At 40.5% G+C, this 26,382-nt stretch overlaps 1 protein-coding gene and 1 long non-coding RNA gene across 3 annotated transcripts in view; one reads left to right on the top strand and one right to left on the bottom strand.

Annotated features, from left to right (window-relative positions):
* LOC116556916 overlaps positions 1-2,039 on the bottom strand; it is a 101,939-nt gene extending 99,900 nt beyond the window's left edge. The window contains exon 1 of the long non-coding RNA XR_004271250.1: positions 1,960-2,039. This is a non-coding gene — a long non-coding RNA (uncharacterized LOC116556916). The remainder of the gene's footprint in view (positions 1-1,959) is intronic.
* The window catches only part of CERS6 (ceramide synthase 6), a 324,290-nt gene continuing 299,821 nt past the window's right edge, over positions 1,914-26,382 (top strand). Inside the window, exon 1 of one of the 2 annotated variants that reach the window (XM_032286322.1) lies at positions 1,914-2,662. In XM_032286322.1, the coding sequence (XP_032142213.1) occupies positions 2,493-2,662 (170 nt within the window). In that variant the 5' untranslated portion in view covers positions 1,914-2,492. The remainder of the gene's footprint in view (positions 2,663-26,382) is intronic. The other variant, XM_032286323.1, reaches the window with a different exon arrangement.

The raw sequence follows: 26,382 nt of genomic DNA on the forward strand, positions 1-26,382 counted from the left end.
GGTGAAACTGAAAGTTGGGAGGTTACTGGGGTAACATGGATGAGAAATGTTGGCTGTTTGGACCAAGAAGGTAGCAGAGGAGGTGGGTGAAAGATGGTGAGATTATGTTTTAAAAATGGTGCTGACATCTGGGATGGATTAGAAAGGTGGTATGAGAGAAAGAAAGAAGGGAAAAAAATGACTCCACATTTTTGGCTTGAATCAAGACTATAGGAGGAAAAGGCTTTAAGGGGAAGATTAATAGTTTGGCCATGAGATGGCTTTTAGACATCTGAATGGTGTTGTTAAATTGACAGTGGATTTAAGAGTCAGAAAGTCAGGAAAAAGTTCATGGCTAGAGATATAAATATGGGAGCTATTAGCATGACATTGGAGGTCATACAGATGTCATTAAAAGCCAGGAGACTAGATAAAATCGCCAAATGAATACATTCAGATAGAAAAGTGAAGAGGACAAAGACAGACTCTGAGGCTGCTCCAAGTTTTAGAGGTTAGAAAAGTGAGGTGTAATCAGGAAGGAGACTGAGAAGAGGTGGCCATGAGGGAGGAAGGAATCCAGAAGAGTGAAGTTTTTGGAAGTCAAATCAACAATGTTTCAACACCGAGGACCTGACAACTGGGCCAAATGCTACTGACAGAGGTGTTGTGAACTGCCATTAACTGAATGTGTCCACTCAAAATTCATATGCTGAAATCCTAGTTCCCAATGTGATGGTATTCAGAGATAGAGTTTTTTGGGGGTAATTAGCTAACGAGGGTACAACCTTCATGAATGGGATTAGTGCCCTTATAAGAAGATACAGGAGAGCTTGCTTCCTCTTTCTGTGCTCTCTGTCATGTGAGGGTATACAAGAAAACAGCTGTTTTCAAAACAGGAAGAGGATCCTTGCTAGACACTGGATCTGCCTGCACGTTGATCTTGGACTTCCCTGCCTCCAGAGCCGTGAGGAATAAATTCTGCAGTTTAAGCCACCTAGTCTAAGCAGCCTGAACTAAGATAAGAACTAACCTTTGTGTTTAGCAGCATGAAGATCACAGGTGACTTTGAGCAGTTTCAATGCAGCAGAGGAGGCAAAATGTCCAAATGGAAGTTCAAATGAAAATGAGGGGAGAAAAATTAGAAGGACCAGTACAGGCCATTCTTCAGTTTCACTTTCAAGAGACAGAGTGGAAAGAGGGGAAGGAAGACTAAGAGAAACTCGTGTGTGTGTGTGCACGCACGTGCGTGTGTATGCAGTTATATGCCCACTGGAAAGGTTCAGTATAGCTTACTGGCAGCACCACGCAGAAAGTAAATGTGAGAAAAATGAAGAAAAATACCCCAGAACTAGGTATACACGGGCCATGGAACAAATTCACACATGGCTCCTGTATCAATGGGGAAATGCACTGCGGGAGGGAAGGTGCCTGGGTTAGGCCTCACAGGCCTTATGCCTTAAGGGTTTCAGATTCAAAAGGCAGAAATAAGAAGCCTGTCGAGTAGCAGAGTGGAGGTTCATGTAATCTGCAAGGTCAAAATGTGGCCTAGCAGCCTTTTCAGAGAGGTTGGTTGAGAAGGGTGGTTTTACAGAACGCTGCAGTTGCTATCATCGTTGTCATTATTGTCATCAAGTACCAATTATTAAATAGCAATTAAGTGCCTAATTTTTGTACCACCTCATAAATCAACATGGGGGGGCTTGTTCCCTGGGGGAGCTGCTTTGATGAGAAGTAGTAGTATAAGAGGCCAGAAAGTCAAAGATTGCGGAAAGGCAGGCATGGGGCAGAGGCACAAGGCTCTTGCCAAACCATCCTGCCACAGTTCCTGATTTTTCACCCTGCCTCTCCAAGCGCGGGAGTGGAGGATCCTCTCCCTCCCACTTCCTCCTTTGCACTTTCTACCCCCTAGTTCTCCTTTTGCTGTCCTCTCCAGCAGGGCTGGTTCTGAAGCTCGGCCCCAGCCCGTACCTGCCGACCTACCGCCTCCGGGCGCCAAGGAAGAGGGCTGAGAGCCCGGAAACCAGAGCGGGGCAGGAGTCAGCGTTCTGAGCATGTGCGAGCAAGCCAGGAGGCTAGGGCGGATTTGGGGGGCCGACTTCGGGTCGTCGCCGTAAGCACAAAGCGAGAGAGCGGTGACAGCCGGGGCAGGCGACACTCTCCGGAGCGGTGCCCCTGCGCCTAGGGCGCAGCCCTTCCCTCCGGGCGTGGGCTAGTTGGCCGCGTGTGTGCCTCGCTGCTTGACGCGAAGACTAGCCAATCAGGGCGGGCGGCCCGAGCTACCATGTGACGGGCGAGGCGGCCCCTTTTCCCAGCGCGGCCAGAGGGAGGAGAGAACCGGGGCTCGCCGCGAGCCTTCGAGAGCAGCGGCTGCGGAGGAGGCGGCTGCGGGCAGGAGCGGCGGCAGCGGCGGCGGCACAGGCTCGGGGCCAGCCGGGCGCGCATCCCTGGGCGTCCTGAGCGGTGGAGAGCTCAGCGGGCTGCGGGTGCCGCAGGACAGGAGTGGACAAAGCAAGATGGCAGGGATCTTAGCCTGGTTCTGGAACGAGAGGTTTTGGCTCCCGCACAATGTCACCTGGGCGGACCTGAAGAACACGGAGGAGGCCACCTTCCCGCAGGCTGAGGACCTCTACCTCGCTTTTCCCCTGGCCTTCTGCATCTTCATGGTGCGGCTCATCTTCGAGAGGTAAGAAGGGCTGGAGCCCCTCCTCCCCTCCCCCTGCGCACACACGCGCGCACACACACTCGCGCGCACACGCACACTCGTGTGCTCTGTGGCGCACGCCCCCGAGCCCCCAGCGCTCGCGTTCACGCCTCCCAACCTTTGTGTTCGGAGAGGGGTTGCTGACCCCCCTGCCCGGCTGGCTTTCTGGGAGCCAGAGAGGGTCTGGCGTGCCACGGATTTCCTCTCGGGCGCCGGGGAGGAGCCTCAGAGCGTTAGGGTCGCCCCCTGTCCTCCTCCTGGGCCCTGCTCTCTCCTTCTCCCGGCGAGGGCAGGCGAACAAAGGTGAGCGGTGGCCGGCCTCGGGACCCGCTGTACTCCGCGGGGCTCTCCCCTCTTCGGTCGCGCGCCACGCGAGGCGGCCGGGCAGGGCTTCCCGCCGGGCCCGCGCCACCCACCTGACAGCCAGGAACGTTCCGGACGCGGGGCCCGAAGGGAGGAGGAACCGCACACACTTCAATCTTTAGCCTCCGGCACAGGAATTGTAGGGTCTGTGCTTCAAAAGAATTCGCCAGGGACTTCCTGACTTCTGGTCGCTGTTTGGTTTTTATCCGAGACGCTGACTGTCAGGCCCACAGTCCTGGCAGACAGGGGCTAATAGCATTTCAGGTCATTAGCGGTTTCTTTAAAAGAGGATATGACAGGACGGGTGCATATCCTGCAAATTAGTGATATTAAACTAATAACTGTGTCCTGTGAATAATCATGAACTTCTTTTTTGGTACCCGAACGCACTTAAAATTTTGAGCAATTGTCATGTAATTGTATAGTTCCTCGGTTTGGTTGGATATCTCCATTGTATCACATAGAAACTTGTGTTATTCTCATGGAATCCGTTTTCGTCACGAAACGAGATTGTGCTTGCCATGTAGTCTCTGGGTGCTACTGAAAGAAAACCGGGATAGCAGCACAGTTTTTTGTTTTTTTTTCCGTAACAGAAAATATTGTCTTCCCTTATCTTGTACCCCCCTCCCCCACCTTTCCTCTGCCCAATTCATCAGTAAAGGCTCTATTTCTTAGATCACCAAGTGGAGTTTAGATTCCATTTCTAACTTCCACTCCGCCTTTATTCCCTGCCCCTTAACTCACCTTGGTTTTGTTTCTTAAGCTTTTGCTGGTACCTCATTTGCTGTTCCTCTTGGCCTGAAAACCACTATTGAGGATGGCAGAGCGTGTCTTTTGAGTCATTTGCTGCTGGAAGAAGCAACAAAGCTTCATGGGAACAAAAAGTATCTTTTGTTTCAGGAAGGTGTATTTTTCACTGGACAACATTGTTGCTTGAAAACGAAGTCAGCTGTTGGCCTGCAGAAATTGACATGCACAAAGCAACAGACTTAAAGACATATATTAAAATTATTGGAATCTAATACAGATGTGTCATTGATCCCATGCAGTGCTATGGCTCACTGTGAAAAAGTGGGTGTGTTTGCAGGTGTACAGTTACCTCTAGAGCAAATGTTTGGTTAAAGAAAATATGAACTTATTCTGTTTTGTATTCTTTCCAGAAACAAGCAGACTCAGGGATAGCAGGTTGCTCTATGTTGGCACATAGTAGGGGATCCACACACAATTGCTGAATTCCGGTAAATTGTGTCTGATAAATTCTGGCTGGGCTCACTTTTATACAGCTAATGCATTTGAAAGAGATGTGCAGTCTTATGTGTTGGAGAACAAAAGCATGATCTGTGCACAAAAAGCTGAAATTTCCTGACATCCTCCTTCTCTATGCTGATTCCAGGCTGTTCACTGTGTTTTAAAAAAATTAATTTGTTAGAATGGAGATGGTTTTGTACTTAGATTGTCTCAGCCTTCAAAAAGATAAACATTAATATAGTTGAAAACTGGAAGTTCATTTTTCCTCTTCTAACATTTTTTCTTTTTAAAAATTTTTTCCCCAGAATCCCATGACTTGACTAACAGTTTACACAAAGGGGTGAGCTGCTTTCAATTGTCAGTCACAGCAAATGTCTTCATATTGATATGTAGTGAGTTGGTCAGTTTCCTTCAGGCCATTGATCTAAGTAGAAGAGATTTAATGGCCTGTATGGAAAGTGAAAGTTTATGGTTAATGTTCAGAATAATAATCCAATATGGCACATAAGTCATAGAATGCTACTGACTTTTGGAATACTGTCTGCTTTGTTTCTTCCTGTGACAGCTCTGTCTTTAACCATTCAGACCTTCTCAATTCTCTGAAAATCTACAATTTAGTTGTATCTAGAGTTAGAAGTTCTGTAGGTTTCTCTTATTCTCAAACCTAAATGACGTATCCTGGGATCCAACCTATGACCTTCATCTCAGTAGCATCCATCAAGGGCCTGAATCAATAAAACAGAACCATTGAATATTATCACTGCTACAACTCACTTTCAATCCCTTTCTAGCATATTATATATACGTCTTTTTCCTTTGCAGTATTCTATAATGTATAACATGATTTTAAAAGGCTGTTGTGAATCCCTTTGTAGAATGAAATGCTTTTGTAATAGGAATAATTCTCTTAAGATTCTTCCCCTCTTATGCTTTGTCATTTATTTCAAAGCTGAGAACATACCTAAGAAATACCTGATTATCCAACATCTTTATTTTACATTAAGTGAAGTCAGTAATGTCCTTGTTGAGGCTAAAATTGTGAATTTCAATGCCGCCTTCTCAGTCTTAGGTATTTGTCTCTAAAAAAAGAAAGATCAAAGAATTGGCTGAGTTGGGCTTTGTCCAGTTAAACAGCCCTGTCTTTTTGTTCATCCCCACTATTGGGGTGTTGACAGTGGAGGCATTGGTAGCCAGAACATGTCACTTTATGACAGCATATGGACAGCAATATGGAAGCCCAGCATGGTTGGTAAAAAGTGGAGCAGCCTAAAGTCAATGACTTTTGGCTGAGTTTGAAGATCTCAAAGCTTGATGGTTTTTAGCATAGCCTTTATATCATACTTACCTCTGAGTAAGGACCAGAAGGACCACTGTAGTGGCTACTTGATTGACAGAGTAAGGTATCTGTTTTGTTGTTGTTTGTTTTGTTTTGTTTTTAAACCTAACTGGGCAGTTTCCCTTAGAATAAAAATTGTATACCATTATGTTATTAACTTGATCACAAAGAAAAAATGTTATTTATTAGTAATAATATAGCATTGTCAGCTGTTTGATGAATTTTCTTGATTTAATGCTTCTTTAGATTCAGTAAGTCATTCTCAGGAACTTCTTCCTTCTTTCAAAAATGTGTTTTGCTGTGATATTTATAAATGTGGAAAGTGTGCCGAGTCTCTGTTTAGAAATAAAAATTCTTTGAGCTATTGTTACAAATGATAACTTTAATGCTGTGGATTTAGGAGAGATACAGAAAGTGTAGATCGGGAATCAGAACACTCAAATTCTGGTCCAAACTTACACTGGGGCAGCCTCCTAATTTATCTCTGTTTATTGTTTCATTTATGTGTTGAGGCAAACTGCCTTTGTAACTTAGGGTTGTTTTAGCATCCCGATTCTTTAATTCTTGTGGATCTTCTGTGTTTGAAGATTACTAATTATTATCTGATGAAACTTTGAAGCAGGCCGAATGTCATTGTTTTTTGTTTTTTGTTTTTTTTCCAGGCAGAAGTCCTCCTAGAATAAAGGTTTTTTTTGTTTTGTTTTTTGTTTTTGAGACATAGTCTTTCTCCATCACCCAGGCTGGAGTGCAGTGGCATGATCATAGCTCAGTGCAACCTCCACTTCCTGGGCTCAAGCAATCCTCCCACCTCAGCCTCCTGTGTAGTTGGGACCACAGGTGCATGCCACCATGCCTAGCTGATTTTTTGTAATTTTTGTAGAGATGGGGTCTCCCTATGTTTCCCAGGCTTGTTTTGAACTTCTAGGCTCCAGTGAACCACCCACCTCAGCCTCCCAAAGTGCTGGTCTTACAGGGATGAGCCACTGCACCTGGCCAAGAGATTTTTTTTTTTTTTTTCCCCACAGATATATTGTAGTCAATAGTTTTGTTTCTTGTATTTTTCAGTTGTGTTTTGAGTCAAAAGAATCATTTGGGCCCTTATCATTTATGCTCCAAAATGTTACAGTATTTCAGAATAACCAACAAAGATTCTACAGAGAAAGCAATTGCTCCATTTCCTTAGACCTCCTTTAGGTAGAACCCAAAGTAGGCCTGGCATCTCTTGTGATGACTGGGTAAGATTGAGAAGCTCATTCCTGCCAGGTTGGCTCTCAAAATGCCAGGATGTGACGAGTGTCATCTTTCTGGAGGCTGACAGCAAAGCCTTGCTTCACACACTCAGTCCAAGAATGATCTGCTGTCCCAAACCTTCAGGAAACAACAGGGTCGCAATTGTGTCAGAGTGAATGTCTGGCTAGCAGGCTTTTTCTTATAGATTTATTGTCTAGCAGCCTTGGGTGATGCCCTCTAGGACAGTTGAGAGAGAGAGACAGAGAATGTCTGAGAGTGTGTTCCTGGTTGCTGGTACTTACCGGGAAAGGAGGGTAGTGAGTGAATGACTGCCAGGAAAAAGTGAGGTATCAGGTGAGGTTCATTACCGAAGGAATTTGTTCCTAAATGTTCCTCTTGTAATGAAGAGACTGATCTGATGTATTTTAAAAGAGTGTTTGAAAACTTGCATACAACCATGGTTTTCTCATGCAATCAGTGCTGGATATTAAACTCTGTAAGTGTTCCTTATTTAGGTTGTTAAGTGATATGGCATGATTCACATTAAAACTATGGACACCTGCTTTGCCAGAGACTAGTGTGCGAGGCAAGGGTGGGCTTCAGGCCAGGTGTGGTGGCTTATGCAGGAAGATCACATGAGCCCAGGATGGCCGAGGCTGCAGTGAGCTTGAGCTGTGATGGTGCTACTGCACTGTAGCCTGGGCAACAGAGTAAGACCCTGTCTCAAAAAAAAAAAAAAAAAAAAAGAGTGGGCTACAGACGTAAATAGCTTCCTGTAGTTTCTGAGTGGGATAGGAAGGTTGAATGGATGTTTTGTTGGAAAACAGTGGTTGTTTTGTTGGAAAACAACCTGAAATCAGAGGTTTGCCATTCTTTGCAGAATTTAGTACACTTTTCTTATCTCGTAAAATAAAAGGTTTGCATTTACACAGTGCAGTAGTTTGGCTGTAATAGGTTGTATTAGGTTAATTTGTGGGTAAAAGGCGTAACATTCCTCTTAAGGGGCAGTGCCTTAGAATGGTGGAGGAGGTAGGTGAGGCAACTTTAAATTATCACATGATTTAATGTAATCTAGGATTATGAAATAAATACGTGGAGTTCACTTATGAGTTCTCTGTTGAAAATACCTGAATTGTCTGTGGACAGGGCTAGATAGTTTTCCTTTAGATTCCTAGTTTGTAAGGTGTTGCAAAAGTGGTTGCCCTTCTGTGATGGGGAAGGATAGGTGGCAACAGAAGGAAAATGGGAATTTCTTCCATCGGCACACGGGTCCCATAGCTTTGTCAGACATCGCTGCACCATCCTCAGGCTGTCCTCTTGTATTTTACTAACCTGATTAAGCCTTGTTGGTGAACACTAGAATCTAGGCCCATGTTGTATATTAAAATTTCCAAATGTTATTGCATACACTTACATGTCTTCCTCTATCACCAGGTGAAACCAGATTTCTAATTTGTTTCTTACATAGTCAGGACTCTCAAAATTTTATTTTTTTCCTCTCTTCTTTTGATGAGTTAATTCCTTAAATACTTTTGAGTCAGAATACTGGGGTTCCAGATTTTGTCTGATAGCAACTAGTTGTGTTGCTTAATGTTTCTTAGGAACCATTTTTCTTTTCTTTTTCTTTTCTTTTTTAAAGGTAAATAGGATTGCCTGATATAGCACAGTGATCCTTTTATATTAGCAGTGCCCTGAGAATCTTTATTCCTAAGATTTTATTCTTTGGTTTCTTCCCCCGGCCACTTTTCAAAAAGGATTTCATAAGATTTTGTTGTTGTTATTATTTGTTTGTTTCTCTTTCCTGACACCATAATCTTTATTGACACCTATACTGTGGCATGACTGAACAAAAAAGGGTGATTTGTTTATTTATTTATTTAATTGTTTTTTGGGACAGGGCCTCACTCTATTGCCCAGGCTTGAAGCAGTGGCGTAACCTTAGCTCACTACAGCCTTGAGGCTCAAACAACGCTCCTGCTTCATCCTCCCAGTAGCTAGGACTATACAGGTGGGTACCACCATTTAAAATTATTTTCTGGTAGGGATGGGGTCTTGCTTTGTTGTCCGGGCTGGTCTTGAACTCCTGGCCTCAAGTGATCTTCCCATTTTGACCTCCCAAAGCACTGGGATTGCAGGTGTGAGTCACTGTAGCCAGTCAGGGTGATTCTTGCAGTGTTTTTTGGGGGTGTCTTGTTAGTCATGCCGTGGATGATTGTTTGGTCTGAAGCTGTGACTTGGTGCTTACCATTTAGTTTGTTTGATGTTGACTGACTGCCATTTTTAATGAACAGCTTTTACAATTTTGAAAACAATAGTAGCAACTGCTATTTATTCTTTAATGAGTTTATGACTTTACATGGTTTACTTTATTTAATCCCCCACCAGGCCTTGTAAGATGGAACTAATTTTTCCCCATTTTATGGATGAAATTTAGGATTGAGAATTTAGAAAATACACTTACCTCTTTATATAGCTTAAAATAGTGATGTAGGAATTTGGAACTAAGTTTCTTGATCTAATAATTTTGGTGATCTCCTAATTTAAAGTAAATATCATGAAATCCTATTGTATATATATGGTTTTATATTTAGCCTTTTGACATTTAATGATATAACCTGGCCACTTTTCATGTAATTGAACCTATTCAACGGTATTTTTAATGACTATATTCTATACTATGGTTATACCATAAGTTACTTAACCAGCGTTCACATTTTTGTTGGATATTTAGACCATTTCCAGTTTATTTACGTAAGTCTTTTAATTCTTTGATTTCCTAAGGAATGTTTCCTAGAGGTGGCATTTCTGAGCCCAGAAGGATAAATATTTTTGTGTTTTTGATAGATACGAGTTGTCAAATTGTTGTCCAGAAAGATTATACCCATTTTTACTTCCTTATCAGAGTATAGTTTATCATCATTGAAGAAAATCTAGAGGCTGAGCACAGTGGTTCATGCCTGTAATCCCAGCACTTCGGGAGGCTGAGGAGGATGGATCACTTGAGCCCAAGAGTTTGAGACCAGCTTGGGCAACATGGCAAAACCCTGTCTCTATTAAAAAATATATATAAAAACTAACTAGGTACGATGTTGAGCACCTGTAGTCCTAGCTCGGGAGGCTGAGGTTGGAGATCACTTGAGCTTGGGAAGTGGAGGTTGCAGTGAGTTGAGATCACACCACTGCACTCCAATTTGGGCACCAGAGCAAGACTCTGTCTCAAAACAAAAAAAATATTTTTTGCTTTGAATTGAAAAAAAATGTTACTCTTATAATGTGTGTTCTTATATTACTTATGAACTGATTTCAAATTATTAATAATTGGTATTTCATATGCTGTGAATTCAGGTATATTTTCCTATGGGGATGAGGAGATGCAGTTTTTATCTTTTCTCTGAAAGAAATTGGTGGCCTTCAGGTTTTTAAATTTCTTTTTAATGCAGAGTGGTCTTGTCATGGTCTATGTTGTTGTTGTTGTTGTTGTTGTTGTTGTTTTGAGACAAGGGTCTCTGTCCCCCAGGCTGGAGTGCAGGGGTGTGATTTCAGCTCACGGCAAACTCTGTCTCCCAGGTTCAAGTGATTCTCCTGCCTCAGGCATCCAAGCAGCTGGGATTACATATTTTTAATAGAGATGGGGTTTCACCATGTTGACCAGGCTGGTCTTGAACTCTTGATCTCAAGTTGATCTCAACTCTTGATCGCCTTGGCCTCCCAAAGGGCTGGAATTACAGGCATAAGCCACCACACCTGGCCTTACCCTTTTTTAAGTTTATTTCTTCCTCCTGATTCTTCCCCACAAGCTAAGTAACCATCAGCAGGAAGGAAGCTTCTCGGATTTTAAATAGTGGAAAAGATACACTCAAGAGGATGATGAAGTAACTGATGTTAATACTTTATTATGGAGAGTGAGGCAAAGAGAAAGGGCTGGGAGGAAGACTGAGGCATCAAGAATGAAAGGGTCTTTATCAGGGAAAACACAGGGATAGAGCCTAATTTAAAAAGAAATTACTCTGCCCCTGTAATAGATGATCTAAATTTTAAAATATTATCTTGCTGAACTTTTAAAAATGACTTACTGTGAGAGGCTGAGGTGGGAGGCTCACTTGAGCCTGGGAGGCTGAGATTGCAGTTAGCAAAGATTGCACCACGCCACTCCAGTCTAAGCGACAGAGTGAGTCCCCATGTCAAAAAACAAACTAAAAAAGATTTACTATTATTAGACTAATCACTTGGGAACTACAAATCAAAACCACTAGGAGATACCCATTAGGATAGCTGCTATCAAAACAAAACAAAACAAAAAACCCAAGAGAATAACAAGTGTTGGCTAGGGTGAGGACAAATTGGATCTGTTGTGCACTGTTGGTGGGAATGTAAAATGGTGCAATTGCGATGGAAAACACTATAGAGATTCCTCAAAAAATTAAAAATAGAATTGCCGTATGACAAAGCAATTTTACCTCTAGGGGTATACACCCAAAAGATTCGAAGTCAGGGTCTCAAAGATCTATTTGTACACCCAAGTTCATCATTTACAATAGCCAAAAGGTGGAAGCAACCCAACTGTCTATTGATGTATGAACAACTGGACAAAATGTGGCATATACATATGTTTCAATTTGTTTGGGCTGGTGCAACAAAAAAACCATAGACTGGATAATTCATAAGCAAAATAAATTTATTGCTCACAGTTTTGGAGGCTGGGGTGTCTGAGATCAAGGTGTGAGGAGATTTACTATCTGGTGAGGGTCCACTTTCTGGGTCACAGATGCATCTTCTCACTGTATTATCCCATCACGGAAGGGGCAAGGTCACTCTGGGGCTCCTTCTTTATGGAACTAATCCCATTTATGAGGGCTCAGCCCCTGTGACCCAATCACCTCCCACAGGCCCCACCTCCTAACACCATCATACTTAGTTATTAGGTTTCAATGTGAATTTCAGGGGGATACAAACATTCAGACCATAGCAACATACAGTAGAATATTATTCATCTTTTAAAAGGAAAGAAATTCTTCTACAGCATGAATAAGCCTTGAGGACATTATGCTTAGTGAAATAAGCCAGTCACAAAAAAAATATATATATATATATGTAGGATCCTACTTATGTAAGGTACCTAGAGCAGTCAGATTCATAGACACAGGTAGTGGAGTGATGGTTGCCAGGTGGCGGAGAGCAATGCAGAGTTTCAGCTTTGCAAGATGGAAAGAGTTCTAGATGGTGGTCTTGGTTGCACAACAATGTGAATGTACTTAATGACATAGAACTGTGCACTTATAAATGGGTAAGATGGGCTGGGCACAGTGGCTCACACCTGTAATCCCAGCACTTTGGGAGGCTGAGGTTGGTGGATACAAGGTCAGGAGATCCAGACCTTTCTGGCTAACACAGTGAAACCCTATCTCTACTAAAAATTAAAAAAAATTAGCTGGTTGTGGTGGCATATGCCTATAGTCTCAGCTACTGGGGAAGCTGAAGCAGGAAAATTGCTTGAACCCAGGAGGTGGAGGTTGCAGTGAGCCGAGATGATACCGCTGTACGCCAGCCTGGGTGACAGAGCGAGGCTTTGTCTCAAAAAAATCAAAGATTAAGATGGTAAGTGTTATGCTATGTGTATTTTACCACAATTTAAAAAAATAGATTTGCTGACTTTAAAAATCACTGGAAATAACTGCGTTCATTTTCTAGGCTTGCCGTTTTTCTAGTTAGGAACAAACATTCCAGCTCTGTTTATCTCAGTTTCATCAAGCACTGTTTTTGTTTGTTTGTTTTTTAACTGCATAATTCCCTTCAAATCTAGGAGGGCACCGCTTCTTTCCAGAATTATCTGGCATGGGTAGGTGGGAGGTGAGGAGTGATGGGAGGTTTTAAACCCAGAGAGCACTTAAGTATTCTGTTTTTTTAGAAGGCACTAGAACTGAACATATCCCTTTTGTTAATATGACAACTTAGTAAATTGGCTGCATGTGTAGAAGAGGAGAGCAGAGCGTCTTTAGAAAAGCACATTGCGTAGTTTTAGAGGAGCCGTAGGATTAAAGTAAAGGCATCCTGGTAAGTACTCAATCCATTTAAAGCGAACCAGGATGATGGGATAAGACTCTCCTTAGCAGCCTAGGCCACAGGTGTATCCTATGGAAGCTGTGGGTAAGTTAAGATCAGATTTCATCTTCCTCCCTAGCTTTCAGTTTAGTTTTCCATACATTTTACAAACAAATAAACACTTGAATATTTAAAGATGATTTTTCTCAAATGCTGCATGTTATAAAAACAATCTGATTGAAAGCAGTCAGGTACATATTGTTGAACAGTAGTTTTTGAAGTTTATTGTAATGTTTGGTCATTGTACAAAATACTGCTTTCCATAATTCATCTGTAAGAATCTTTTGGGCAGCGCTGTTTTTGTTTTTTCTTGTTTTAAAAGAGAACTTCTTTTTTTCTCTCTACTGGTCTTTAAAGGGGACTTCTCTTGGACCACTCCTGCCTTCTATTTCTGCTTTTGCTTTTATTATTATAACTTAGAATTTTATTGTGGGGCTTGCTTTTGACAAGAACGGGGTTAGAGAAACACAAATGGTTTTTAATTGCAGGATAAATGCATTCCTTTACTAGGTAACGTTTTTCACACAGTGACCTAAGAATAACATTTGTTTGTAACTTGCCGTTGTCTACATAAATGTCACATCTTATCGTTGAGGTTTTCAGGTTACAAAGCTACTGTTGCTCTGCTGAAGCTGTGATTAAGATTGTAAATCTCTTTCTTTTCCTCTCTTCCCCCCTCCCTTGTCCCCTGTCTGCTTCCTTCGTGTCTTCCTCCCTTCTTTCTTATTACTGATACAGACCCTTTATTAAAGACACAGGGAAGACTTTTGCAAGAAAAGGAGCAGCGTAGGGTGAAGAATGGGGGAGAGTATTAAGAAAACCCTCTAAAGTCTTGTTCAGGGACATAGTTTGGCAAGTATCAGAGTAAAAGCTGCCAGCTAGTCTAAGTGGCTCTGTAGATCTTGTTTTAATAGCTCACCATTTCAAAGCAGAATAAAGTGACTTGGTAGTTTAAGCAGAGTGGCAGTTTGGGACACAATAGCTTGAATGAAGGAAAATTGAGAAAGGAGCAATCAGTCATTTGGGCATTATGGAAAATGGGAGACTGAAAGGGCTTTGTATGTCAGTGGGTGTGTGTACATCTTTGAGTGCATGAATAGACTTGATAACAGTGCATTTACATTCTGTTGCTATTTTGTGTATCTATTGTAATTAACAGACTTGTATATTTATTTCTAGCTAGAATTGAAAGGAAAATGGGTGGGATATCAGAAAGATTATAGAATTTAAGTTTAAATTTAAACAGTGCCCTTTATCACCTGTGCAGTAGTGGACAATATATTCTCTCATTTGGTGTCCTCTCTTGTAAAATGGAGAATATGCCTACTTTGCAATATGGAGCACTCTCTGCAAAAATGTATATAAGTGGATTCAATGAAACCCTGTTCTTAAAAATACACATTGTGTAGAAAATAATTGATACCAGAGTACAGTATTTAGTATCTACTTTAGAAATGCTGCTCTATAATTTGATTTTCTAAAATAAATGGGTATATGTGTGGGGGCCTGGTGATATGAGGTCAGGGTATAGCTTGTGGAAGCAGTAGGGCCTGTTTACACATTTGATGCTGGAACTGGAGGATTTATTTGTTCTATTGAAGAGTAAATATTTAGAGTTTTAGACAGGCCTCAAAACCCCAATCTTTTCAGCACTGTGCCTGTTTAGGGAGGAGAATGCATTTAAGCCTTTTCTTCTCAACAGATAATGATGTGGATTTTATACTGGGGACCTGTGGAAAACCATTTCTAGTGGTGTAGTGTTAAGCAAGTGGGGGGCTGCTGTGTGCCACCGAGAGTTTGGCCTCTGCTCTGGCTTCTGTGCCTTTGGAGAGGTACCTCCACTCCCAAAAATGGTCTCCCTCTGGGTGGAGTTTTCTCTGGAAGCTACCTTTCAGTGATACGCAGGTATCCCCACCTGCTTACTGACCCTGGTCTAGCCCTGATGATAGATTGCACAAGTCTCTAGGGAAAATTGATTACATATTTGACCACTGGTAATGGCACACATCAAGTTTGGCATTTATATTGGCTTAAGACCTGTGCTGTGTTTTGACTCTGCCACTTGGTAGCTACAGCTCTTAGGGGCAAATTACTTAACTTCTGCAAGCTCGGTTTTCATCTGAAACTCATAGGGTTGCTGCAAGGATTAAATGAGATAATACATGCAGTTTGTTTAGGGCAATGCCTAGCTCAATGAAGTAGTGATTACTTGTTCTTCAGGTTTATTCATACACACACACACACACACACACACTCTCTCTCTCTCTCTCTCTCTCTCTCTCTCTCTCCCCACACACACACACACACACACACACACTCTCTCTCTCTCTCTCTCTCTCTCTCCCCACACACACACACACACACATACACACACTCTCAATCACTTTCTGAGTGTTTGTTGGAACTCTTCTATCCAGAAATAGGACTTCACTGGCCTTGCCTTTACATTATCGACATTTACCATAGACCCCATTTCTGTATAGATGCCCATTTCCCCAGTTAGGGCTGTCTGTGTACAGTTTTACTTTCCCTATTATCTTCCCCTTCTCTCTCTTTTTACCTCTGAAGAAGATTTTGATTCTTCTTCTTGTAGTTGGCAGAAAACATCCCTAGCAGCTTAGTGAAGGATGGGGCTTTGTCCACTTCACACTCATGTAATCCACTTTGCTGAGGGTGTACATTAGTATTTAGGCAGCTCAGAAACATTTTTCCTAATAAGAGCCTCCCAGAAATAGGACAGCCTCAAGACAGACATTTATTGATTTATTTCAGAAATTTAAGCCTAGTAGATTATCTTAATTTGATCCTTAAGAGAAAAGAAATTCAATCTAGTGACACTGGAATCACATTTATGAAAATTGAAGCATTCAAAATTAACTGAAAATAATATGTGCATGTATATTTTTTTCTTTAAAATAAATAAATCTGCACCCCCAAATTGTAACTTCCATTGGTGTGAATGTGGCAAACCTAGCCTGACTAAATTAGTTCAGAAGAAGTTTGCACCTGCTTTCAACTATCCACACTTCTCCAGCTCTGCATAGTTAAATATAATTTGCAAGTAGTTAGCCATGTAAATAATTTAGCAAACCTGCTCATTTCTTAGGGCCTTGTTAGAGACATCTTAGGGTGATGAAAGAGGACGTTTGGTGTGGGTTGTCTATTAAATGAGGAAGTAAGGCAAAGATGAAACTACAATGCTGTATAATGACAAATGACCAAAAATTGCCTCTGTTTTAATTCAGTCATCATTTAGGATCATAGACTTTCTACTGAAAATGGAAATTGAAACTTATTCAGAGATCTATAAGCTCGTTGTGGTGCCCTGAAGTGGGGAATGGTGGGAGTGGTCTGCTCTGGGTACATGCAGTAAGGTGATGTATTAGCTATAGAGAATTTTTTAAAAATTGGTTAAAAGTTAGTCTTTGTTGGCACCATGTGAAGCCAATTATAAACAAAGAATTGATAGAAGTGATAAAATACTCCTCCCCATTAGGGTACACTCTTCCTACCCATCCCCCACAGCTTGCAATACCACTGCCAGACACTGTTTTATGGCACAGATGACCTGAAGACCACACTTTGAGAAATACTGGCAGAGATAAAATACTACTCCACCTCCCACTTTGGATATGAAGATACCCAGCCTAAAAAGATGAGTGAACTAACTTGCTCTCTGCCATGCACTCAGGTCCTGGCAGAGCCTGGCTGACCTGGAACCCTGGCAGTGCCATTATAGAGTAACCATCTCATCTGGATTTATTTGAGACTCTCAGGAAATGCCAGTCCCGGGAAAATTGAAATAGCTGGTCACTCAACCTGACTGCTCAGCCTATTAAACCCATCCTGAGGTCAGGGTGGTGGCTCATGCCTGTAATCCCAGCACTTAGGGAGGCTATGGCAGGAGGATTGGTTGAGCCTGGGAGTTTGAGACAGCCTGAGCAACCTAGTGAGACCCTGCCAACTCTACCAAAAAAAAAAAAAAAAAAAAGGGCCAGGCATTTGGGATGCCAAGGCAGGCAGATCAAAAGGTCAGGAAATCGAGACCAGCCTGGGCAACATGGTGAAATCCCATCTCTACTAAAAATACAAAACTTAGCTGGGCATGGTGGTACGTGCCTGTAGTCCCAGCTACTTGGGAGGCCGGGGCAGGAAAATCGCTTGAACCGGGAGGTAGAGGCTGCAGCGAGCCAAGATGGCACCACTGCACTCCAGCCTGGCAACAGAGCAAGAATCCATCTTAAAAAAAAAAAAAAAAAGTCTGGCAAGGTGGTATGCAACTATAGTCCCAGCTACTCCAGAGGCTGAGATGGGAGGATTGCTTGATCCTCAGGAGGTCGAGGCCACAGTGAGCTGTGATTGCACCATAAGAAACAGCTTCTCTGCCTCACCCTAAGGGTGACTTAGAGTGTTTGTGGGAAGAAGCTTCCTTGGTGATTGAGCAGTGTCTCCTGCCTCAGTGTCGGTCCCTGTGCCACATTTCATGGCTTTTTAAAATGGTGATGAAAAGGCCTCCCATTAAGTGTGGGTTGGAGCTCCTGAAGGCAGAACCGCATCTAGATAGCCAGGGTCAGTTCTTGGTGTTCCAGTTTCTCCTCAGCATGCCTGTGTCACTGAGACCATAAACTTTTTTGTTTTCCTTCTGCTTTCACCCAGTGTGTGTTAAGTCTTGCTTGTTAAGCTCCCACACTTAAATGACTGCTTGCAGAATTGTAAAGGGACTAGGGAGAGAACAAAAACATATGCAGGTGCTGATTGTTAACCAGACAGGATTTCTAAGGAGGGTTCAGGCAGGCATGTGGTTTCGTGTATGTGTTTTATGTTCATGGTTTTGAGTTTTAGAGTGTGTGAAGCTTACTTTTGCTAGCATTAGGTATAGTTTATTTGAAAGAACAAGGCTCCTGAAATAAACATGCCAGTAAACTATATCTTAAGAGTTTAATGAGAACAGTGCTAGGAAATTCCAGCTCTTCACAACGTTGCCTCAAAGGCAGGCATTAGCTATGGGTCTCTAAGCAGGCAAATAGGCTTACCAGGGCGTCAATACCTGTGGTGCCCTGCCCCAGGCAGTTCGCACCTGGTGTAGTGTCAAGCCATATAAGATTGGGCAAAAGGCAAGCAGTAACAATTTAGGACCGTGGCTTACCACTTAGTTGACTGCTGTATCCTATTTGCCTAGTGCTTTCACAGCTTCTTACCTCCTGCTCTTGCTCAGAACCTACTCTGTCTTAAAAGTGTCCTGGGTAAAAGGAATCTCCTCATTGGGAAGGGGATCTCTTTTACCCCTCAGCCCTAGTTACCAGATGGTCTGTTATTATCACATTTCCCAGGGTAATAATGAGTTTGGGGCAAATCCACTTAGAAGGATAGTTAATAAGAGCTTTCACCTCAACTTTTGATGTTATTCATTACATACTACTTTCTAGTTTTTTGGCATTTAAAAAATATGTGATAAAATAAGTGTTCTTTCTGTTCTTAAAGATAACTTCATGGTTTTAGGCTGTTTTTCTGATTTCTAAAAAGGAAATAAATTTGAGTTATTGTGTTCTACAACTTTCAAGCAACAGTTTATTCTTTGGTAAGCTGTTTCCCCTTTTTTAGAATTGAAGATGAGACAAAAATGTTGCATTTAAAGCAGAACCAGACCTGGGAAAACCTCTCTCTCCATCAATCACCATTCCACTTTCCAGCCAATAACTAATCCTTTATTCAGGGGTCAAATCTAAGAATTTCTGTACTTTCAGATTGTCTAAAGCTTTTCTAAATTGAATGCACTTAGCTGCTAGAAATTTCTTACTGCCGTATTTTAAAGCCAATATGAAAGAGTCTGGCTGCTGTTCTGAATGAGAACTGCTAAGGTAAATAGGGTATGATTATATATTTTGGATGTTGACAACAGGTTATACTTACCTTTGCAGGTAAAGTTGAACATAGTCTTTTTGTTTCTGGGGCCCAGTTCAAATCCGTGGCGAGAGGGAGAGATGGAGATGGGAGTGTGAACACAGATGCTGATTGATCCTCTGCCATGTGTGCACAACAAAAGGGAGCATAGCTTCCTGACTTTGGCTTAAAATTCCATCTTGGAGAAACGCTGATTCAGCCACCATTATACCCTAGTGGGTATTAGCTCTAAACCCCAGCACTCAAATGTGTAATCACTTGCTTGCCAAATGTTCATATGGCATTGTTAGAAAAATGCTGTTTTTTCCTAGACTTTTTACTCTATGTATAGCATTCATACTGAAACGTGCACAAAAGGACTTATCACAGCGAAGGGAATACACCGTGAGTTCATTAATCAGAACTGAGATCGAGGATCAGAACATTACCCCAGAAACTTTAAAAATCATTTGCAGTATGAAGATGAAAGGGCTAATTTATGCAGCAAAACTCATTATTCCACTTAAGGAATAATAGGTTCCTTATAGAGGAAAACACAAGCTCTAGTAATTGTCATTACCAAGAGAACCTTCTTTCTTCTCTTTGTGTTAAGTTTGTGCACATGCTTAGATATGTGTGTGTGTTTTTGTTATGTACAAAATCTGATTAGTATTTGGCCGTCGAGTTTAATAAAGAAATTACTGGGCCAGGTGTGGTGGCTCAAGCCTGTAATCCCAGCACTTTGGGAGGCCGAGGCAGGTGGATCACGAGGTCAAGAGATCGAAACCATCCCGGTCAACATGGTGAAACCCCGTCTCTACTAAAAATACAAAAAATTAGCTGGGCGTGGTGGCACGTGCCTGTAATCCCAGCTACTCAGGAGGCTGAGGCAGGAGAATTGCCTGAACCCGGGAGGCGGAGGTTGCGGTGAGCCGAGATCGCGCCGTTGCACTCCAGCCTGGGTAACAAGAGCGAAACTCCGTCTCAAAAAAAAAAAAAAAAAAAAAAAAAAAGAAATTACTGAAAAAGGAATGGGAAGAGGATGTGAGAGTGTGAGACAGTAAGAGAAAGGCTGTAGTCAGGACATCCATTTTCTTTTCCACCTTGTTTAATTAATGCTACTGTTTTATAAGAATAGGCACTAGTAAAGAGGCAAAAATACAATATCTTTTTAAAAAAACAAATTAAGGATGTTAAACGGGATAGTTGTATAAGTTTGTTGACAAACGTCTGGATCTTGTTCCTTGAATATAGATGGTCTCACACAATTTGTCATTTGAGACAGTGGAATCAAAGCTATCCAGTACTTTGGATTTGAAAAAGCCAGATATTTTGAACACACAGTATTGGTTTGTGACATTGGAATACTTTATTTGCTTTGAAAATAATGTCTTTAAAACTTGCAGTGCTTCTGTTCACAATAGCAAAGACCTGGAACCAACCCAAATGCCCGTATGCCCAAGTTCTAGTATCTCTACAAAGAGGGCACAACAACTTTCTTCCAAATTATTTATGCCTGAGATGATTGTTTTTTGGGGCCAGTTTTAAGTGGACCTTCTGAATTTTTTTCAGTTTTCTTAGAAATCTAATGACGCAATATATAATAAATCTTAGTGCAGTATTGTGTCAGCGGTAACCATTTGTTAGTTTCTAGGACATTAATTTTAATTTGTGGATTTAAAAATGTTTAAATGTGTAGCATGATTAACCATGCTACAAAATTGTATTTGAAATATTTAGAATATGAAGCTTCTTAACAGTTATTTTTAAAATTACTAATGATATGTCTTACTGGGAAATTCTCAATACAGGAAAACACAGACACACACGCACACACGCACACACACAGCTACCTCTCCATTTTTGCTGTTTCTTCTATCTCACTTTCTTTCTTGATGAGTCCAGAATTCGCAATTGATATATATGTCCTTTTGGACCCTTTTCGATGATGTACCTACATATATATATGTATATGGAAGGATGAAGTTGCTTAAAACATGAATGATGCCAGGTGGTGGCATGCACTTGTAGTCCCAGCTACTCCAGAGGCTGAGGCAGGAGGACTGTTTGAGGCCAGGAGTTGAAAGCTGCAGTGAGCTGTAATTGCACCTGTGAATCTGTACTCTAGCTGATCAACACAGCAAGATCATGTCTCTTAAAAAACAAAAGAAAATATGAATGGTATACTCTAAGTCTTGCTCTGAAACTTAGAGTCTTTTTTTTTCACTTAAGAACATGTATTGGGGATTTTCCAGTGTTGATGAATGTAGAGCCATTTTCTTTTTAATGTGATGACACAGCATCCCATTATGTGGGTGTTTCCTAGTTCATTTAACTGCCTCTCCATAAATGCTATAGGAGACAATGCAGTAACTTCATTCTTATACAGACTTCTTTGTATTTAGGTATTTTCCCTGAAACTGACATAAAAATGTAGAATTTATGGGTCAGAGGATGTGCAGAGTAAAATTTGATAAAAGTGTTGAAAACCTTTCAAGACAAATTATACCAATTGGCATCCCAATCAACACAGTATGAGGAAACCCATTCCTCATGTCCTCTCCACCATGACTTACCCTGTAGCAAATAGAATGTAATTTTGATAAACTCAATCTGTAAAGAAAACAATTATTTTAACATGATGACTTTTCCAAAGAACAGCAGATTGGGATGCTGGTTAGGAAGGAAATTTAATAATATCTGCCATAACAAGACATTTTGACACTCTTTAAAGAAATGGGAATGATAATCATAAAATACAGTGAGAAATTCAGGTTTATACATTTGAACTCTACGACATCTATTGCAAACATTTATTTAACAAACATATCTCACCCCTCCCAATTCATTGCCTTAGGATTACTTAGCTAATAGGAATGGTGAGTTTTATATTCTTTTACAACAAATAAAAGTCAACCATAAGTTACCTTGAGCAAGAAATCACAAATGAAGAGTATCTGTCCTTGTATGGGGCTTCCTAATAATTTATGATCAGAATAGTTACCTTACGATTAAGCTATTCTGATGGTAGAAACATTTTCATTCAGCAAGTAAGCAACAAGTAACCAAGATTCAGCAGTCACTATGAATTGAGAATTCAAGAAGACTACTTCTAAAACTAGACTGTTCTTTAGCATAGTTGATTGCCTGTTTCATCCTATTTTTTAGTCACCATATTGTCTCCTTGTGCTTGTCTACTTGTTTTTAACACCAATAGAATGGCATGTATTAACATTTCTTGACTTTTGTGAAAATGTTCAAATATAGAGAAAAGCTAAAAAAGGTGCCTTGAACATTCATATTCTTGCCACCAGAATTCAATTATTATTAACATTTTATCATATTTATTCCACACCATGCAAAGTAAATTACAGCTATTATGACACATCACTAGTGAGTAGTTGAACATGATCTATCCTCTAAGAATAAAGACATTCTAGGATGGCTTTTTAAAAGTAACTTTTTGAAAAGGAATTTTACATTGTGGAATTAATTTTTTTTTCTTTTAAAAATGTATAGCTTCAAAGTGGTAGAGAACTTATGGCTTATGGATTTGGTAAAATTACAAGGTAGAGGGAGACCATAAATGTAGACTCAATGATTAAAGTTAATGGCTATATACACAATAAGGCTAGCAGCGATATTTTAGTGAAAAATGAGTGATTATATATAATATTTTGGATGGTATTTTATGGAAGTTGTATCCAAGGGTTTGAATTGGGAAAACGTAAGTTTACAAGAAGTAGCCAACTAGTTTCTTAGTAATATTTCTTGGTTTTAGAAATTGATATAAAGCACATTGGCTCATAAATCAGGCTGTTAGGCTTAGTTACAGCAAGCAAACTTTCTCAAGATCGTTGGCTTCTGCCCCAGTGTGGTAGTGTTTGTGCTTCTGTGGGTCATGTTTGGTCTTGCAACATGGTGGCTTCATGGCTTAGTATCAGACATTTGTTAATGTAGAATAAAACTACCCTCTCACATGCAAGTCCACACTCAATATTTTTTTGTTAGCTAGAGAAGCCTAAGGCACTAAGTTGGAAAGAGTTCAAATGTATGACATACGTTTATGAAATAAATGATCACAATAGATGTGGGGTTCAAAATTATAAACTAAAATAAACTTGTGCTATTATTACTATTGTTTCTATTTCTGAGGTACAGAGAAAGAGTAGTAAAAGACGTTAGCTTATTTCCTCAAATCAGTGTTTGGACAGAACAAGGAGTGGCAGCTTCCAGCCAGTGTATTAATTAAACTCCTCTCTGACATCCTATTTTACTTATCACCCTTTTATCACCTTGCCCAGTGTAATTCTTGGAGAAGGAAGCTAATAAAGAAGAAAAATCAATGCATGCATATTGTGAAAAAGTGTCAAATGATAAAATAGGGTATACCATGAAAAATAAAACTCTCTACTCAGAGACAACCATTTGCAACTGCCTTCTGGAATATTTTCTATGCATATTCAGGTATATATATCTTAGGGCTGTGTCTTAGGTTCTCTAGAGAAAACCAATAGGACGGATGGATGGATGGATGGATGGGTGGATAGATAGATAGATAGATAGATAGATAGATTAGATAGGTTAGATAGATTAGATAGGTAGATGAGAGGAGATTTATTAGGGGAATTGGCTCATATGATCATGGTGGCTGAGACGTCCCACAACAGGCTGTCCGTAAGCCGGAATCCTTGCAGTATCAGTACCTTGGCTCAGTCCAAGTGAAAAGGCCTGAGAATGTAGCAGGGACTGCTGGTATAATTCCTGGGGTCCCAAGGCTGGAGACCCTGAGGTCCTGATGTCCAGAGGTAGAAGGAGAAGAGTGTGTCCTAGCTCCAGGAGAGACAGGAAATCCTTTTCCTCTGTTTTTGTTCTAGCCAACTCCCCAGGCAATTGGATAGTGTCTGCCTGTATTGAGGGCACATCTTCCCCACTTAATTTACTCAGAGTCACATGCTGATCTCCTCTGGAAACACACTCATATACATACCCCAAAATAATGCTTAACCAGTTCTTAGGTATGCCTTAGTCCAGAGAAGTTGACACCCAAAATTAACCATCACAAGCTGCTATGACAAAATACCATAGACTAGTGGCTTAAACAATAGAAATTTATTTTTCATGGTTCTGGAGACAAGTCTAACATCAAGGCACCAACACATTCAGTGTCCAGTGAGGCCCCTCTACCTGGTTGGCAGAAGCTTTTTGTCTTTTTCTGTATACTCACATAGTAGAGGGAGGGAGGAAAGGAATGAGAGAGAGAGAGAAAATTTCATAAGGGCACTAATTCCATTCATGGTGATTCCACCCTTGTAATTACTTCTCAAGGCTCCACACCCTGCTTACATCATTGGAGTTGTAGGCCTCAACATACAGATTTTGGGGGACATATTCAGTCCATAGCAATACATCTCTCTACATTTTATTTAATACAAACTATGCTCATTTGCACTTCGTCTTTCATTTACTATATCTTGAACATCTTTTTATGGAAATATTGAAAAGTCAACTTTTTTCTTGTAAATGGTTGTGTAGAATCTTTAACATTTTATATATCGTATATAATGCATGCATTTATTGTAATTTATTTAACCACTCCCCTATCAGTGCATCTTGAGATTATTTCCAATCATATGCTATTAAAAGCAATGTCACGGTGGCAACTTTTGTACATCTGTCTTTCTTTCCATGTGAATTACCTGAAATTTCTATTAGTGTGAAGTGGCTGGGACTGTCTGAATTTTGATAAATATTGGAGAATTGTCCCCTTAGGGGATTGTACTTGTTTATATATTTCCACTAACTGAAGGAATTTCTAATAGTATGATTGAACTTTCAGATGCTTGCCAATTGACTGAAAAATGATATTATTTTAACTTGCCCTTTTAAAAGTGAAGTTAAGCATATTTTCATATGTTTTAAAGCTACTTATATTTAGTTTTCCATGAATTACTTAATGTTTTTGTCTTTTTAAGGAGTGTTTATTGTTTTATAAAGGCCTTCTATGCAAAAAGAAAGAAATTTTCTCTTTTCCTTGTATGCTGAGAATATTTGCTTACGCGTTTTATTTCTTTTGACTTTATGATATTTTTTCTTTGGCTGAAGATTTCAAGTTTTGTATAGTCTGATCATTCAGATTTTTTTTTTCTTTTCCTCAGAGTACTTTCTCTTGAGCTAGTCACTTTCCCCAGAGAACAGCTTTTCTCTAGCCTGCTTTATGGTTATAAGCTTACCACCACCATTTTGAAAGCTGAGCAGGGAGCTAAAGATTGATCTTAGTCCTGTTTTGGTCACTGTGCTCAGTGTTCCAAAAGCCGGGTCCTCTGTAATTCAACCTCCCCATGAGTAAACCATCCCTCTCTACTGGGGCTGGGGAGAGTAGTCACTGGATTTCGGGGACCTAATCTGGAGGTGTACATGTTCCTTATACAGACTTTGGACCAGTACCCTCCTCCAGCTGAACTTTGCTCCCTGACCTCCAGAGGTACCTGGTGCCTACAGTTATCAAACATTTCTCACATTCTTTAGTCTAAAGCTGTCCACTCAAAGTGCGAACCATAGACCAGCAGCCTCTGCCCCATCACCAGGGAGCTTGTTAGAAATGCAGCACTTCAGGCTCTACCCGAGACCTGTGGACTCGGAATCTGCAGTTGGTGGGCATCACCAGATGATTCTTGTGTATATGAAAGTGTAAGACATCTTTCTTTGATTTCCATCCCTGGAGACTTTTATCATTGGAGATGGTTAGGTTTCAGTTGTCTCCACTTGACTTAACCAGTTACCATGGCCCTTCTGCCTTGGGTGACATCTCTTATCTATTATCATCATCATTAGTCCTTTTAGAATTTTACCCTGTTTAATCCTTCTGGATTTTATTGAATCTCAAGAGGTATTAGAGATAAAAACATTTATTTACTATAGCTAACAAAATTCTCTCTGTGAATATTTTATTATTTTTTTGTTTAAAATTTTGAGCCATCTTGAATTAATTTTGATTTTGGTGTGAGAGATGAGAACTTCATTAATTTTGAGGTCAGAAATGGGAACTCCAGATTTAGTGTTCTTTCCAAAGTTGGCCACCAAGTAGTCCCAACATGATTCATTGAATAATCCATATTTTTTTCTCTGATTTGAAGTGCTACCTTGATCATATTCTAAATGTCTACCCTACGATGACAATTTTAATTATTGTAACTTTATAATTTATCTTACTAGTTAGTGCTAATTTCTCTTCATTTTTAGAGACAGAGTTTAAAACTGAGTTAAAATAAGTGATTTCTGCATTTCCCACTTATTTTCATCTGTATTTTTATTTATTTTATCTTATTCAAATTGGTAGCGTTCATTAACATTTTCATTTCTAACTAGATTTTTAAAATATGTCAAGTATATATGCATGTGTGTGTATATATAATTTTTAAATTATAGACTTTCTTTTCTTTTTTTTTTACATGTGATAAATTTGAAGCCATTCCTAGGAGAATCCATTTCTTTCTATGTTTTGGGAAGGGCACAATGTAAATACTGTTAAATTCAATAGAAAGCT

The sequence above is a fragment of the Sapajus apella genome, unplaced genomic scaffold (assembly GCF_009761245.1).
Source record: "Sapajus apella isolate SASKATOON/1434 unplaced genomic scaffold, GSC_monkey_1.0 scaffold18, whole genome shotgun sequence".
NCBI lineage: Eukaryota > Metazoa > Chordata > Mammalia > Primates > Cebidae > Sapajus > Sapajus apella.